This window comes from Blennius ocellaris (assembly GCF_963422515.1).
Source record: "Blennius ocellaris genome assembly, chromosome: 9".
Taxonomy (NCBI): Eukaryota; Metazoa; Chordata; class Actinopteri; order Blenniiformes; family Blenniidae; genus Blennius; species Blennius ocellaris.
In genome coordinates this window covers 9,557,366-9,574,735 of record NC_137658.1, presented here as the reverse complement: position 1 = coordinate 9,574,735, position 17,370 = coordinate 9,557,366, and the positions used below count along the sequence as shown (strand labels likewise).

The 17,370-nt window shown below is 43.1% G+C and overlaps 2 protein-coding genes across 4 annotated transcripts in view; both read right to left on the bottom strand.

The window, feature by feature from the left end:
- The window catches only part of apbb2a (amyloid beta (A4) precursor protein-binding, family B, member 2a), a 33,328-nt gene extending 24,082 nt beyond the window's left edge, over positions 1-9,246 (bottom strand). Inside the window, exons 1-8 of one of the 2 annotated variants that reach the window (XM_080502321.1) lie at positions 9,075-9,246; positions 4,930-6,213; positions 4,286-4,494; positions 3,748-3,888; positions 3,200-3,285; positions 2,974-3,031; positions 904-1,050; positions 361-488 (exon numbers count right to left, since the gene is read on the bottom strand). In XM_080502321.1, coding sequence (XP_080358447.1) covers positions 361-488; positions 904-1,050; positions 2,974-3,031; positions 3,200-3,285; positions 3,748-3,888; positions 4,286-4,494; positions 4,930-6,196 — 2,036 coding nt within the window. In that variant the 5' untranslated portion in view covers positions 6,197-6,213; positions 9,075-9,246. The remainder of the gene's footprint in view (positions 1-360; positions 489-903; positions 1,051-2,973; positions 3,032-3,199; positions 3,286-3,747; positions 3,889-4,285; positions 4,495-4,929; positions 6,214-9,074) is intronic. The other variant, XM_080502322.1, reaches the window with a different exon arrangement.
- An 889-nt stretch (positions 9,247-10,135) lies between these two features.
- dele1 (DAP3 binding cell death enhancer 1) lies at positions 10,136-17,106 on the bottom strand. 2 transcript variants are annotated; one of them, XM_080502634.1, is made up of 13 exons: positions 16,951-17,106; positions 14,884-14,998; positions 14,614-14,716; positions 13,698-13,842; positions 13,361-13,531; positions 13,186-13,268; positions 12,985-13,075; positions 12,733-12,875; positions 12,301-12,459; positions 11,576-11,668; positions 11,464-11,511; positions 11,055-11,214; positions 10,136-10,963 (listed from the first exon to the last, which is right to left on the bottom strand). In XM_080502634.1, exons 1-13 carry the CDS (start codon positions 16,979-16,981, stop codon positions 10,725-10,727), a joined length of 1,581 nt encoding a protein of 526 aa, XP_080358760.1. In that variant the 5' UTR covers positions 16,982-17,106; the 3' UTR covers positions 10,136-10,724. The 2 variants fall into 2 exon arrangements, with proteins under 2 accessions (XP_080358760.1, XP_080358761.1); XM_080502635.1 differs by lacking the exon at positions 11,464-11,511.
- Positions 17,107-17,370: the final 264 nt, after the last annotated feature.

Sequence of the window (17,370 nt, the reverse complement as noted above, 5' to 3'; positions counted from 1 at the left end):
AAAAAAAATATTATGGTGGTTTGAATGCAATTGGTGCAAATATGGACAGAATGATAATGAGGTTGAATCTATTCTCTGATGATTAGTAAAAAAAAACAAAACAAAAAAAAAAACCTCTCCTGATTCAGCTTCTTGAAACCAGAATCTTGCATTCCAAAGTATGTTGCTCTAAAGCTGTGTGTTTGCGCATTTTCACGTTTCATCTTGTGTGTATCTGATTTGAATTCAAGAGGAACGTAAATATTTAATACGCTGAAACAGGCACATTAAAGAAACAGATCACATAGCAACAGAGCAGCAATAGTTTTACAAAAGATGGAAAAAACAAAAAACAAAAACAGATTGGGAACAAACTCCTACCTGTCATGGTCCCGGCCGACGCCCCACACACGAATGCTGCTGATTGGCTGGGAGTGGAGCAAGCTGTGGTCATCTGGGTCAACAAGGGTTAACATGCGATCCTGAAGGACTAGAAGCATTCCTTTACCCTGCAACACATCAAACAAGGACACATTAAAGGTGTGGAATGAACCCGAATCCATACAAACTAATTTGAAGTTTATTTGATGATCTGTGTATGTTACACAACTGATTTAAACCCCTCTAAAACATAAACTCCTCAGTGAAACAGAGTGGCCTCCAATCGTAGCCTTTCAAAATTTTCAGGCTGCAGTTAAAGTCCACTAATTTTCCAGATTGAACTCAAAGAAGCCAGAACTCACCATCATTTCCCTTAAATCCCCCTAAAAATCATAAATAATTATACACCAATGCACACATAGTATGACAAGTCTGCTACATTTGGTGAAAACTAAAAATGATGTCATACTATTGGTGTTCCGTATCAGAATTTTTTAAGTGCAGGTATGATGACCACCGCCCCCCTTCAGAAAAGAGACTGACCTCGCCCCAGACACCGGCTGAGTCTCGTATGTCCCGCCTGCAGTAGGACAGCTGTCTGATACAGTGGTGGACGGCCACACTGCTCCTCCCCTCACACAGGTCCTGCTCCGCCATCTCCACCCAGCCCAGAGATCGAACTGGAAATGACTGAAGCAGACACAAGGTCACAGCAGCTGAAGCCTTTTCCAGTGTGTCCATCCAATGTGAGTTAAGTGTAAATATGATACATGCTTTGTTGATTCCCTCGAGGAAATGACTTTTCTGTACTTTATCATTCCATGAATGGTTACTCTGGACCCCATAGTGGCAACGTATGAATTTGAACCTGCAAATCTCTGAGCAAAAGCTCACTTCCCTCTGTCATTAAAGAACAAGAAGGAGATGTGGAGTTCAGGAAATCACTGCCCTCTTGTTGACGGTTTGTTTTATGATGCTATGATGGCATTTATATGGCCTGTAATGTTGTATATGCATTACAACTTACATACACCCTGTATATCTGTAAGTATATAAGTATGTACTATATTACATTGTACATTGTGATAGTCTGAAGAGTTACAGATAATACTAATGGGAAGAACTGAATATATTGAATCTGCTCCGATTATCAGCAAACACACACACACACACACAGGATACAATTTCCATACATGTGCTTGATCCCAACTTTTCCTCTGAACTAATCCTGACCTTACGCTGAACTTTTACTTACATACATGAACAGGGCATGACACAAGTGTTGGGTAAATGTTGCAGTTCATTGCTGAGGTACTGTACAGCCTGCAGTGGCAGTTACTCCCTGCATAATGGAGCCATCAACTGTTTGACTCAGGAAGGCAATGCATGAAATATGAACGACTGTGTGTGTGTGTGTGTACAAGTTTTCTGCATGTGAGTGGACTGCCTCAGGCCAACTGCTATTACAATCCTGCTTCCTCTCTTCAACTCTACCTCGGATGAGAAAATTATACATTTCTCCGTATCAAGGACACACGCACATGCACACACGCGCACGCACACGCACACGCACACGCACACGCACACACACACACACACACACACACACACACACACACGCACACGCACACACACACACTCACACAATCATGTTGATTAGAATATTCTTTTGGTTTCTTCCTCATTAAACTTTAACACACTTCTCCTTCATTGGATTTAATTCTTCAGAGTGATTTTCAACATTTGGTTTTTCTTTTACTCGTTCTTATAGATAGACTGTTTATTTGTTTATTCTATCTTATAGCTAATATGCTGCATTCATAGTTTCTTCCATTCTCAAGCACAAAAATTAGTGGGTTAGACAACTTCCACTCAGGCTCCCAATATCAGCATCTTGTGTGAATTCAGACGGACCTATTTGATAACAACGAAAATTAAGTTACTTCTAGATGAGTTTGGATGTAATAAAGCCTCTTCTACTGCGATATTCATGTTTCACATCACATTCTTCCACTGGGGGGGCAACCTAAATCACTTGAAGGCATATAAACACATTCACCACAGCTCAGTTAACAAAGTTGACCACTGAGCGGCGCTGTAACAAACAGAGATATATATAGAGAGAGGAGGAGGCGTACCAGTGTGCAGGTTCATTACATCATTGCATACAAAGGCCAGTGTTCTCCTTCTCAAATACCAAATCACACGACCTGCCAGAAGGCTTTAATTTGCTCAATCAGATATCATAAATGTTACCAGATGAGTTTTAAAAGATGGAATTCATACAGATGTCTCCTAGAAGTCTTTTGCAAATCTGTAAATGCTTCTGTAAATAAATAGCTTTATGATAGTTTTAAGTTACACTATTTGAATCACACAATTACAGACTTCAGCTGTGACTTGAATTGTTTGTGGTTTTGCCCCAGTTGCCTGCCACACACATTGTTGGTCCTGAACAAAGAAGAGGGGCTACTGTCTGCTTCAGTGCTGCGCCAGCATCTTAAAACTGGGACACCGCGTCATTAGCAAGCAATAATTATCATAATTGTGAGTTGAAAAGAAAAATCCAAGCTCACGACAAGTCTATTGACACAAAGCACATCATTGTCTTACCATTGCCTCCGGATCAAATGTGTTGTTCAGGTCCACGGTTTCCAGTTGGGCTGGAAGGCTGCAGAGACACATCACACACAGAAAAATGTACCAAAGCTATCAAAGCGTGTTTATTTTTACAGATCAGCACATAAAAAAGAAAAAAAAAGAAAAAAAAGAAATCTAAACTTACGAAACCAACATCAGTATTAAATGTATAAAGCGACACGTCTAACTTAAGCCTTACTTTAGTTTGAGTGAAGCATATCGGAGGGTGGCTCCTTCAAATGCCTTCAGGCTGGGATCTGGATAGACCGGATAGTCCTTCAGACCCTGGAGCAAACCAAACAGGTGGACAAATATTCAGAAAAGAAGGGCACAATAAATAATAAATGGAGAACTGGAATATTCATTAGTTGTTTTTTTTTCTTCTTCTACATTTTCAAATTAAATCTCATTTGGTTATTGATAGGAGAATGGTACAAGACCAGAATTTATAATGTTTTATGAAAGCTTGTTTATGTAGAATAGACCGCTTTAGATCGGTGTGGACAGAGATTATTTGAATTGAATATAGGCATTATTGAAAATGGGAAACACTGATAACACATCAGACAGAAATTGATATTAGGTCTAATAATAGCTTATAAGACTGCAAAGGCTAATTTAGAGTATTAAGTCAGATATTTTAGCTTTATAGCATCAGTCAGATGATAGGGGATTCATACTTTTCAGACATTTAAGGTTTCCATAAAGGAATGTAGGGAAGTTACCAGCCACATGGATGTGACTTACATCAGCTGTGCAGGTGCTGCCGTCAAGGTTTAGCTCAGAGGAAGTGACATCATTGGAGGGTGTAGAGGAAGAGGACGGGGACGAGCCAGAAGGCGAGGGGACCGGCTCCACTGAGCTGTCAGATATCAGACTGCTGGGACGCTGTGGGTGAGAAACAAGGATGAAGAAAATGAAGAAGAAGAAGAAGAAGAAGAAGAAGAAGAAGAAGAAGAAGAAGAAGAAGAAGAACCAATTTGGGTATATCATATGATCAACAATGTCTAGATTTTGTGGTTCTTAAGATAAAGTCGGCAGCAGCTTTAAGTCACCAAGGTTTATTAAAAACAGCGAAGTGTGTCAATCATTCTTACAGAACAATTATTCATCTTGTTGATTAGTCACTGACCTTTAAACACAAAGTGACATTCTAATTGATATTCAACATAATTCCAGCTGCATCCTCTGTGGAGACTTAATACTTCGTTATCAAACAACGGCGTGTCGCCAGTAGGTGTGTTGGGCCTGTGAGGTGTGTGTCGGGTGCTGCAGGTCTCTTCACCTCATTGGGTGGTCTGAAGGAGTCGTGTGTTTCCTGCTGCAGGTCGTGCTCGGCGTCGGGCTCTTTGTCGGACCCAGTGTGTTGGTTGCCGGGGGCCACAGGTCGGTCGTACTGCGTAGTGCCGGTGGGAATGTGCCAGAAATAGACCTCTGATGAGTCTGAGATCTCCCGCCAGCCTGGGGGCAGGTCCCCTTCAGCCCATACATCTGCTAATGGATCACAGTGACACACAGAGACTACTAATAGAATAGTAACACTCAGATCATGTAATAAATGCTTTGTCATACATCCTTGAGAAACATATATTTGTGTAACTAGCTCTGTTTCTTTCTATTTCCTTCCTTCTTTCCTTCCTTCCTTCCGTATCCACGCCCTTTTATCTGCAGTGCCTCGTCCTTCTTTCCAACTTAATCACTCTCTGCACCATAAGGTTGCTCACAGGGGCCTTAAAGGTCCCAGTATTAGTGGTGAAGTGAACTCGCTTGCGAAAGAAGAAGCTTTTGGTAAATTTCCAGAACTGACAGTCTGTAGGAGGCAGGAATGGAAAGAGAGGAGGAATGGAAGGAGGCTGTAATTGAAGCATGATTAAAGGCTGACACAGATATGCTAATTCTGAAGAAATACAAAAGAGACTCATATCGAACCTGTCTCCTGTGGACTCTGTGGAGACGGAGTCTCCTGAGACAAGGTGGTCCAGCTGGAGTCTTCATCCTCTGACGGAGTGTCGGGAGTCATGTCCATTCTTAAGCCCACTTTGGGGAGCCCCATCACCGTTTTCTCCGGTTCAGCCTCCGGCAGGGGAGCCGGTGCCCGGTTCTTGGTAGGGGTGCTCTTCTCTGCAGCTCTGGCCTGTTTAGGGGAAGATGGGGGGTACTGTTGGAGAAACTGGTTCTCATTGTTAGGGTGCAGCTCCACCTTGATCACCCGGGGCTGGGAGCTCCGCGGGGGCTTGGCAGGACTGCGCGGCGTCGCCTGAACCTGGACACAGAACTCCTCTTTGATTTGGGCTTGAGCCTGGTTTTGGAGGTGGTTGAGGTTGTCTGGCACCCACTCTGGACTGTTGGTGGAGGAAGAGGAGGTGGAGGACAGAGGCGCTTCAACCACCACTGGTAGGAGAGGCTGTCTTGGAGGCGGGGTGGGCTCATCCTCCTCGTCGACCTCCACGACCGGCTCAACCTCTTCCTTCTCTTCTTGGCAGGTCTGCTTGCCGCTCTGTTTCTCCTCCTTCTGGCTCTCTCTCTCTTTAGTTGGGCTCGCCTGCTCCTTCTCTGGGGAGGGCTGCTGTTTCTTCTCCTCCTTCTCCTCTTTGTTTCCCCAGTTAAAGTCCAGATCCCAGCCCTTGCCGTGGTACTCCAAGAAGCTCTTGGTTCTTCTTCGAAACGGAGGCAGCTGGGAGTTGTCTTTCCCGAATTCGAGCCAGTCTGAGCTGGGATTATTGATGAGATCGTTGTGAATTTTGCTCTCCGTATTGGCCCTGCTCAGCTCCAGCTGCTGGCTCTCGGCTCGTCTCTGCATGTTGGCCCCGTTCTTGGCCAGTTTGGGGTTGGTTCCATTGAAGAGCGAGGATGATGAAGAGGAGGAGTAGAGGGCCGAGCTGGAGGAGGACTTGGTGGGAAGGCCTCTCCCTCTGGTGGCAGGTTGGTTTTTCGAAGCCAGCGCCAAGTTGTCACTTATCCCCATGGCGCTCCGCACGCTGGTCATCGTGTGCCGCTGACGGCTCTTGGGCAAAGTGGCCGAACTTCCGGTCTCCATGGCCTCCTTGATGACATCCCGGCCGAGCAGCTGGTTGTACGAGGAGCGGAGGCTGAGGGAGGTGGGAGGAGTGGCGGAGGGGCCGCTGCGTACGGCCAGACCCACAGTGGAAGGAGAGGATCCAGAACGAGAGAGGGGAGGAGTTTGTACCGATGTCATGGCTGACCGGGAAGTCGCTGCGGAGACGATGGGAGAAAAGATGCACCGTCAGAAGTCGAGTAGCCTGATGCCCAGCTTGATATCACATTATTATAGATTAGATAACATGATATGAAGACAAAACACAAATTGACATTTATAATACAGTTCTATTTATTTTTTGTTTCTTGTATCAAATATCAATGACATTTGATACAAGATTGAGCAGATTTTTTTTTCAGCTTTTAGAGCTGTATGAGTATAAGTATCACCCAGCCACACTGACTGAGGAAGACTGAGGAAGGCCTGCAATGACCTGAATGGACGTGAAACACTATGATAGGATTTTTCCTTAAATACCATTCACATTTGAACAGTTGTAATTATTAGAAAGTTAAATTAAGATATATCACACTAACTGTTCTTGCACAGGATGTAATATAATGTTACCTTTTGTTTAATATAACTGTAGTACTGAAATGTCTTCGCCAGTAAAGCCATTGAAGTTGAGACATTCAATACTGTGTCACTTGTGTGTCTGTGATCTCATCCAACAGCCTATACATCAAGCCAGTAAAACATTTCATCTGGGCTTTTATCAATACACTGATTCTTTTCCTGCCTGGCACCACTTTTATACATAAGGTGTCACCGTTGAAGTGTTAAAAAAAAACCCCAATAACTTAAAAAAAACAAGAACACACACAGCATCAAAGTCATGAAGCTGGAACACAATTTGCATGATATCAGGAGTGAGTCAGACACTCCATGCATTCAACGCGGACTGATATTGAAATGTGGAGCTGAGCAGTGAGTGAGCTGGTCTGCGGGGAGGAGAGGTGGCCGCCACTTCTTGCTAAACCAGCTAGCCGTGCGTCTTTTTATCTCCGGGCGGATGCTGAAAACAGACAGATGGATGGCAAGGAAGACAGTGGCAGAAAATCATTATGATCTTAAGACGTGACATCACTATGTTTTTTTTCTTTTCTTTTTCTTAAAAATTATTAATTGGAAAAACTAGTAAACAAGTGAGGACATGATGCAGGTAGGAAAACAAGTCCAGACACGCAAGCCTGATGCATAAACACACCCTTCACCAAATCATAAACACACACACACCTCAAAACAATGCTGCAGTCATCATCACTGCCGTTTCTCAGCAAAGGTGGAAAAGTCAAAGGCAGCAGATTTCAAAGCGCGACAAGATCTTGGGAAAAGACAGAGGCAGGGTTTAGAGTGGGCAAGATTCTCTGGACGGTGCGTTTTGCTCATGCAGGGCCCCTATCTGCCCCCCCCCCCCCCCCCCCCCCCGCCCCCCTCGGGAGGTTGTCGTGTTGTCCTTCTGTCACCGAGCCAGACAGTCACAACAACCTGTTTGTGCTGAATCTGCTCGCTCACTCTCCAGGCCCGTGACTCACACAAACAAACACGTTGTCGCACAACAAGTAAAAACCACCTGCACCGAGCTGACCCGTCTCATCAGTGACATTTATCTTTCCTATTCTGTAAATACATGACGAGGGGACCATTTTTTTTTTCTATTTCCCCCTGAACAAACTTTTCACATGGATCTAACAAACTGGTTTAATCACTGGTACACAAAAGAAATGAAGAAAAATCTGACTTTTTGTAGATAGAAGCTTTCCTCCGGGCAGTCATAAATTAATCTGTGAGCATCTGAAGCTGAAAATCACAGCAAATATGCTGCATGACTCAGAGTATGAATTACACATCCTGACACAGCCCCCAAAAACTGACAAGGAGTAACAAGTAGGCATCATTTCAGCTCCCGACTGTCCCTATCTTCTTGTCAATGTGTGCTGCATGAATCCGGATGACCTTTTCATTCTCTTTTTGTTTGAAAACAACTAGGTCTGCTTCAGTTCCACATTGTGGGCCGATGAGAGGAGAAAGAATGGTTATTAACAGGAGGAAGCGAGGAGAATGACACAGCGGTTTGCAGGACACTGGGGCTTCATAAACACACGGAGGGTAGTTTAGATGGCTGTTCCTCAATACATCTGTTCTGCTCCGTCATAGCAGGGGTCATTCATGAGATGCATTTAGTAGCTGGTGGCAGAAGAACAAGCAACCTGCATGCTGATGAAACAATCATGTCTCAGTCTGTTAGGGTTTTTTTTTTTTTTTTTAATATCCTGTTGCTCATCCTGCTTGAGTGCACTGCATTGCCTCTTCCCATAATGCATGCTTGATGATAAGGACGTTAGGAAACAAGCAGACATTAGAGTGGTCATGATCTCTCTTTGCATGTTTACTTGGACAGCAAAAACAGAAATAAATTACAAGGAAACTTGATGACACTGAATATATTTCTTCTATTGTTAAATCTATGTATAGAAACAGGATCCCCGTACTTATTTTTTTACATTTTGTGCTCATCTTTGAGGAAGGTATAGGTCGGTATAATACTAAGCTTTAGATATCAACACATTAATCAGAAGATAAATATTGACAGGGAGAGAGAGAGAGAGACAGAGAGACAGAGAAAGAGAGGGGAATTAATCTATCTTTCATTTTCTCAGAATGACAGGCCCTTTTCTGGCACCCAGGATTGCACTCACAGCTCCAGGAACTAAATGCAACAGATGAGCGCGAGGCAGGGGAGAAAATGAACTTGAAAAAGTCGATGATGTCATGGGTGGAGTGTCCCTTGCTGCTCGCTTCTTGCCGATCTTCTTAATAAAACTCCCTGCCTGGCGCCTCGGGGAGCGGCACGTCTTTCCATCCGCTCCACAGCCCCGCCGCATGTGGCCAGTGTCGGTGGAGGTGACGTGTGGACGTGAGAAGAGACGCAGTGGATCTACCGTATCCTCCGCCGCCGCCGCCGCCCTGGGAGCCGAGCGCATCCCATCGAGAGCATCTATTGACATCCACTCACCGCTTCGCTCAGCCTCCGGGTTCCTGCGTCTTCCACTTCACGCGACGACGCGCACGCACTTCTGGTTCGCAGGGGTCGCGGGTCGACAGCCGCTTTCGTCAATGTGAGCCGGTCCCCGCCCGTCGCCGCAGCAGCCTGGCCGCCCGTATCAGCTCACATCATCTGCCCTCCTCCTCCCAGCCCAGGCTCGGTGCTGCTCGCTGCCTTCCTGGCGGCCAAGCTGCGCTTTCTCTCTGCGCCAGAGGATCCCGGGGCGGCGCGGCGCTGTGGAGCCGCTCGGCCCGGACGACCAATCAGCGCCGCGGACGCAGCACGCCCGGCGCGCGGAGGAGACGCAAGCACAATAAATCTGCCGGTGTTATTTTGCAACTCAGGTAATGAAATCACACATCATCGCACTCTTACGTCAGGCGGCAGTCTGGAGAATCATGAATGGTTTACAGAGGCGGTGGATGTTCTCTTCACATTCATATTGTAGGAGGATTTAACAACAACAAAAAACCTGTCATGTTACCATATCGTGTGGATATTCCGTGTTGCTTAAATAAAACTAATACAAACGTCCCTGGCCTCTTATGCGGGCGCATTTTAAAAATTAAAATATGATTGAAAACTTTCATTTCAACTGTCAAATCATATAAACTATTATAGGTTGTTCTATCACCATGAACCGACAGTTATGAAATGTTGAAAATATTCTTGAAATAAAGAACAAAAAGTTATCGAAATATTTCATTGAGTGTAATAAATCTGAATTATGTTTAACTGATTGAATACAAAAAATCTTTTTCATTTGGCTCAGTCGGTAACCTGATCATCTCTCACCTGGAAGGTTGCAGGTGTGATTCTCCATCTCCATCTGTCCACACATAGAACTACCATTGAGCAAGACACTGAACCCCAAACTGTGTAAAGAGTTTGGTGTTCAAGCAGTGGAAAAGCACTATAAAAGTGAAATCCATAGTGCTTTTTGATATAGTTTAATCTTAAAATGATAAAACTCATTTAATGTGCAGATAGCTACAAAAGTAACAAAGGCTTTGCAGAATATTTTTCTGTTTATTTATTTAACGTGTACATATGTTTAACAGTACATCACCATTGCAGTGCGGGGATTGCTCTTATACAATCATGGACCAATTAACCTAAAAATATGCATTCATGGTTGGTTCACAAAAAGCATCCTCAGTTTCAGCAGTGCAAACAGAGCAATGAAGTCAGAAGAAGGCAAAACTAACACCCCTCTTTTTATGGTATTTTTCCTACATTAAAGAGAACAATAGTCATAAAATTCTCAATTTCCTAAAAGGCACCTTTATCCTTTATTTCCATATACTGGAAAATGTACATGTAATTACAGAGGAACTTATATATATAAAAAAACAAACAATAAAGAAACATGACAATAAGCTTAATCTTTGATTCTACACACACTACTGTGTGTAAGACCTGGTGCTCAACAGCTCTTTAAAAAGAATCCACCCACATGATACTTTCATCAACACTCACACACATGTACAAAAGCTATTTACTGTAACTCAGACTCCACAATTTACACACCTGACACACTTTCACCATTCTCCTGTGGAGAAGATCAGACTCGCACTATAAAATACATTCCTCAGTTCGCCTTGTGCTGGGCAAGGATATTTATCCGATCCCGACAGTCCACTGGCAGGCTCCCCTCTCTGTGCTGGGGACATGGAGGTGTGTTGGTGTGAAGGACAGGGGTACACAAAGATTCCCTGTGCTGTGGGAGTGAGGCAGCGGAGGGGCGGCAGCAGGGTGGCTGCCGGATGGAGAGAAGTGAGCGGTCAGGGCGGAGAGCGTCTGCTCCAGCTGCAGGTCGACTGCAGAGAAACACGGAGCCGAACGGATGGAGCGCAGAGCTGCAGAGCAAACATAATCGCATCGTTTTGTCTCATTGACATGCAACGTTAACAGTAACAACGACACAGAATGCAGATTGTGCGTACGTACCGTTGATGCATGTGTCATTTGGAGGCGTCAGCAAGATCTGAGCCTGCTTGTTGCCCGCTTGAGCCGCTCGTTTGTAGAAGTCAAAGGCTTGCGTCAAGTTCTTCTTCACTCCCAGGCCGCTTTCATAACACTGACCCAAGAACAGCAGGGCAGTGTTGTCCTGAGCAGGACAGCACAAAACATGTTAACTTGTTTTTAAAGTAAAAACCATGAACAAAATACAAAACAATCTATTTTGTACACTCTCACAGAGGCACTTCAATAGAAGACATCATTGCAAGCCTTGGCTCAGCAAAGACCAGTATAACAATGAAACTAAATAAAGTGCTTTGGAGGCCGTTATTTTTCCACACAGCTCCCATGGGAAGTCATAGGAATGTAAAAGTAGTGATGCATTAATTATAAAAACCTCAGAGATGTTTGGGACTTCATGATGCAGCCTGATCATGATGTTACTCTGTGAAGGGAGGTGATAGCTGTGACGATAATAACAGTCGAGAAGCATCTAGAAAGACACTCACTCCGCTCGCTGCTGCCATCTTCAGGTAGTGGATGGATTTGCTTCCACATTTCACTGGATCCTGAGAGTAGACAGAAGCCAGGCAGAGCTGAGCCTGGACAGGAAGTGCAGAGTTAGTTTAATTCATCCGTACATAAAACAAGAGTTTAATATGCACATATCAGAATTTTTGGATATAAAATTAGTCAACAAGTGTTTCACATTCACAACCTATTTTACCACTTGTGAATGAACCACTTTATTATCTTGTGAGGTTACTGATATTTGTGTTTTCTAAATAATTCCTTTCTCTAAACATTAACTTCCAGGGATACAAAACAACGCAAAACAAAATAGTGACATGTTTTTCCTCTTAATATTTCAGTGAAATTGTTTCCATTTACTCTATAATTAAACTCTGAATTAAATTTTTCTCAAGAAAAAAAAAACAAGTGTATCTTTATGTAATATTTTTTTTTGACCAATTGCCGATTTGTTTTCCAAATTATTTTAATATACTATTTTCATGTGGAATTTTGTCTTGTGCCAATTGTAAAATCAAAACTCAAACAATAACTAGTTATAAAACAACTTTATAAAAAACCCTCACAATCTCATGCAGGTATATATCTACATTTTTCTATATTTTTAAATATGCAAGTATGAAATAATATTGAGCACAATGTCAAAATGCAAGACAATGAATGACAAAAAATCATAAATAAATGTGAACGTGTTGGTTTCTACCTTAGTGAGTCCAGCTGCAGCAGCTTGTTCAAGGAAGTCGATGGCTGTGTTCAATTCCTCTAAACTCTGCTGCCCCCTGCTGGTCAGGAGCAATTTTGCATAACGGTATTGGGCATGTTGGTGGCCTCCGAGTGCTGCCTGCTTGTAATAATGAAGAGCCTTGGAAACAGAAAACCAAGTGGCTGTTACAACAGCTTAAAAAACCAACATGTATTAAAGCTAAAATACCGACAGCTCATCTTTTATTTTGTACATTTATAGATACGTTGACAATGATCTAAGCCTCCAAGCTACTGTGACTAATGTAAACAGTGTTTAGTAAAGGACGGATGTGCTGGGGCACAAAATGATTCAATAAAAAAAAGTACAATTATTAAACACAAAATAAAAAGTCACCGCTTATCATCAGATGTAAAGAAGCCGTCGTCTCACCTTCTCCTTGTCCTTGCCGACTCCTCGGCCTTTCTCGTAGCACACACCGGTGTTAAACTGGGCTTTGCTGTAGCCCTGCTGAGCTGCAGACAGAAAACAAGTGAAGGCGTCCTTGTAGTTCTCATTTTTGGCATTTCCCAGACCTGTCGTATACCAGAAGATAAAAAGTATTAGCTGCAGACAGCAGGGGAAACAAGTCAGTGGAGGCTAATGCATGTTTAATTTGCTCAGGATGCATCATTTAAGCGTTACCGATGATGTTGAGGATAACGGGAACGCTGGCGTCTCCCACATGTCTGAGGTTCAGTGCTGCAGCTGCCAGCCTCTCTTCATCCGACACATCCTGAAAACAAAAGTAAAATGAAGATCAGATGGTCAGTTATTCGATCCGATACAAAGAACTAAGTATTTTGCTGAATATCGGCCAAACAAACAACCCAGATATTTTCTTACTTCCACATTAGTGTTTTGTTTCTCTGGATTGTTTTGGTTGGAGTCATTTTGAAGAGGACAGGATGAAGACAGAAGTGATTCCTCTGCGAGTAAAGAAAGAGACAAGGATAAATATTATAGAGTGTATTTAAAAAAAAAATCTAATCTTAATAGACCCACTGGCACAATAACGAACCAGGTACTGATGAATCCTGGAACAAGAGCGCCTCTTGGTGGTCAGAGATGGAGCTGTCTGCTGTGCTGCCACCGCTGCTTGTATCTGCAGGCTGATCTTGGTTTTGCAGCTCCGACACACCTTGCAGACAAGACACAGGTCTTCCTCTGGGCAGAACCTCGCGCCTCGATACTGCGGGAAGCAGACCGACGCAACAAGGCACCGTCAGGACCCAAAGCGGACGACAATAAAAGACAAACAGGACTGATCTGTTTAAATTCCTGCCATGTGGCTTATATCAGCCGAGATGACGAACACCAACGGTCTAGGGTGTGGTTACAAAGTGATCCAGACGTACAGCTCTCCAGCAGGATGCGGTAGCCACACTTCTTCAGAGTGGACGAGGCCGTCAGGGCCCCGGGGGTCAGGCTGGGCTCAGTGCCTGAAGAGAACTGAGAGTGGATCTTCTGGCAGACCTGCATGAACAGAACGGTTGCTGCACCCTGTGGAGAAACACGAGGGTCAAACGTGAAGGGAGCACTGCTGCCAACGCTGTTCTCGGTACCGATATTGCAGGAAGGTTGCCGACAATCGTTTCAGAAAGTGGAAACTTTGGGGAAGACGGCTGACTGGACAGTTGTTCAGAAGACACTGCGAGGTTAACGTCCTCCACAAGTGGAGTAAATAAGGTTGAAAAATTCTATATCTTTTAAAAGAAGTCATCAAGAGAGCGTGTTAACTGGAGCTAATAGAATCAATATAATGACTTTGAGAATATGTGAGTAAGCAGAGTGTGCATAAGCAATAATGGACAGCTGTGTACAGGTGCACATATTAGTCATATGCTCAGCGTGTGTTTACCAGAAATAGCTGATCGTCCATCGAGTCATTTGTCTCACGCTGAGACGTCTTACTGGATATATTGAGTTTGGGATTTATGCGTTTATTTACAGGTGCATCATGAACATTAAATCTACAACAGAAAATATTGCTTGTTTTAAGTGAAACAGTGAAAACTCATATTTTAATAAATGAAGTAATGTTAATTTTTTCATGCACTTTCCTTTTATCCTTGACGATTTTGTAATGAAACGTAAAATAAAATATTTTGAAACATTAAAATATTCCATTAGATCAGAAGTGGAGGTCGCACATTTCCCTAATCACATTTGTTTTAAATCTTTGAAACTCCTTCGTTTATATATTACTGGTATAAAAATTACTGAGAGAACAAATGTGTTATTTTGAGACTGTGAAGATTCTAGAAGACACACCCATCCCATGGCATCCAGGGCTGTGTAGCGGGGAAGCTTAGTGCATCCAAACTGGAAGGTCCTCTGCTTCCTCCTCCTCTCCCCATCTTCCTCTTTCTGCGAGCTGCAAGGAAAAACACCACGGAGATATCCTTTGAAGACACTGGTTTCCTTTTGACGCCTGGTTTATTGTCAGGCGTATGTGGCTTTTTGAGAGCAAGCTGCAGATCTGTTTTATTATCGGGGGGGTTGGTACACCGAAGCTTCACTTCCAGGAGGTGTTTAAAGTACCTGCTGTCGGAGGACTGTCGAGAGGCGGAGAGCACGGCGGTGTTGATAACCTCGTCCTCCACATGGTGGCTCTGGGGCAGTCGTAGGGTGCTGCTGCCATGGCAACGGTGCAGCACTGAAAGGCAAACAGCAGAAATTACATATGAATGTCAACTGTGCCTTTAAGGTTGGATAATAAAACACTCCAGAGATGAAGAACTATCAAGTACGCTGAGCCAAAACTGAAAAGAAAGATAATTGCTTCAGTCTATTTATTTCAGAGGCTTAAGTGTTAATTCGGCTGCTCTATTTTTTGACAGCATGATGAGACCTTGGCTCGGCTGGGTTTTCCTGCTTGCTGCAGGAAGGACAGCGATTGGAACAGAGATCTCCCTCTCAGGGCTTTACCTTCGGGAGTTGGTCATTGAGAAAATAATTGAGACCCTTTTTATTCATATGTAGAATAATATCCAACTTATTCTAATCTATCCAGTTCATTAGAAAGACAACAATGTCCCATCTGCAGCTGGCTGGTAATGCACAATTAAAGAAAATAAAAATGAAAGTCTCACAAAATGTTATCCAATTTTAATGTGTATGCTGGGAAAAAAACTATCCGAGTGTGACGTAGCAGTTAAATGTCCCCAGCAGGATGGATAAAACAAGAATATTTTTGGATGCATTACTTTGTGACAGTTTGCTGCATAATGTAGGCTTAGCCACTTCTTCTTTTTTTTTACCTTAATCTCTCCATAAAGCATTTTTATGAGCAAAATATAGCGTCTCACACCGGGTTATATATATATATATATATAAAAAAAAAATTATGATCTTTTAAATGTAACAAAATAAGCCGTGGCATTAATTCTCCTTAGCCACTTACTACAACCACACTGAAATAAAATAGTTTTCATGTTCTTCCTTTTCCCATGAACACTTCTGTGTCGACTCTCTTCTTCTCACTGTGCAAAAACATGCTGGTTGGGATAATTAGATATTCTAATTTAGAAGACAGGTTTGATATAAAGGTTGACTTCCGACTGTCATTATATAGTTATTTTAGGAGTGAGATGTTAAAAGGCATGCTGGGATTACATCAGTGTTTCTCAAAGTGTGGGGCACGCCCTTCCCGGGGGCGCCAGAGTACTTCTGGGGGAAACAGTAGCAGGACAATTCAGTGGGATTTCTTGTATTCTTAAATTTGAAGAAGGAATCCAGATTAAAAAAGACATAAATGTAGGCTAAGTAAGTCGTAATGGAGATTGAAATCAAATGGCTTTAGTGGAAACCACAAGTGTAACAACAGTTGCAAACAATATAAAAAACATGAAAGGTTTCAAAGCATCTGACTTGCACAAGAAAAGCTGGGCTTTCTATTGCATACCTACTCCAGTATATACTTATTTAACATGATAATGTGTAACGTGAAAAGAAATCAGAAATCATCCACTGACTCCGAAATTATTATGCAAGACAATGTTGAGAATTGGGGAAGCGATGCAGTTCAGATCATTTTTATGTTACATGTACATGTGTATGTTGATATTGCACATAATGAATCGCACACTGACAAGAAATGATGCAAGTGCCTCTCAAAAACAAAGCAACAAACAAACCTGGATAGAGTAGAAATATTAATTATTCTCCAAACTGAATTCAAACTGTGAACCCTCCTGGCATTTTCAATCTGTTTTCAAATGATTAATGGGAGGCCAACATCGTGTGTGTGTGTGTGTGTGTGTGTGTGTGTGTGTGTGTGTGTGTGTGTGTGTGTGTGTGTGTGTGTGTGTGTGTGTGTGTGTGTGTGTGTGTGTGTGTGCGTGTGTGCGTGCGTGCGTGTGTGTGTGTTGAACAGGTTGGAGCTGTCAGTCAGTCGCGCACATTACCCGGACCAAAATAAACCGGTGGAGCTTTACTGGCAGGAGATACTCCGCAGGCGAACATTTTCTTTCTTTCTTTCTCCCTGACGCCTTACGTGCTCACCGAAGCAGCATTTTGTGTTTATTATTCGGTGCATCTGAAACAACAACGCACTATAGAAAAAAAAAAAAGAATAGGAGAAAATGTATGATTCTCATGTTCTCTCACCTCTGCCCACAACAGCCTGGACTCTCCACATGTTTCGTCTTTTACAGCCGCTTTAACTCCGGTTAATCCTGAAAACGCATGTTTGGATAAATCTTTGTTTCCGCGTCACTTCAGTGACTTTAACCTCCTCCGGTCATTGATCTCAGTGGAGGTTTGACTGGTAAATAAAACGAGTCACGAGTTGTGTCGATGCCCGGAAGTTCCACCCCGGAAATGGAAGAAGTGACGCAACACAGTGAACGTGAGCTGCTGATCCAAACTCACAGCGTCCTCATGTGGTAAGTGCAGGAACTACAGCAACGACACCTCTGCGGTGTTTAAAGTCCTTCAATTTGGTTGTTGAATTTCAGATCTGAGTCATTAAATACACCCAGATTTCAGACTGGATTTGTTGCCTTGAGTGACAAAAAATGAGCACTT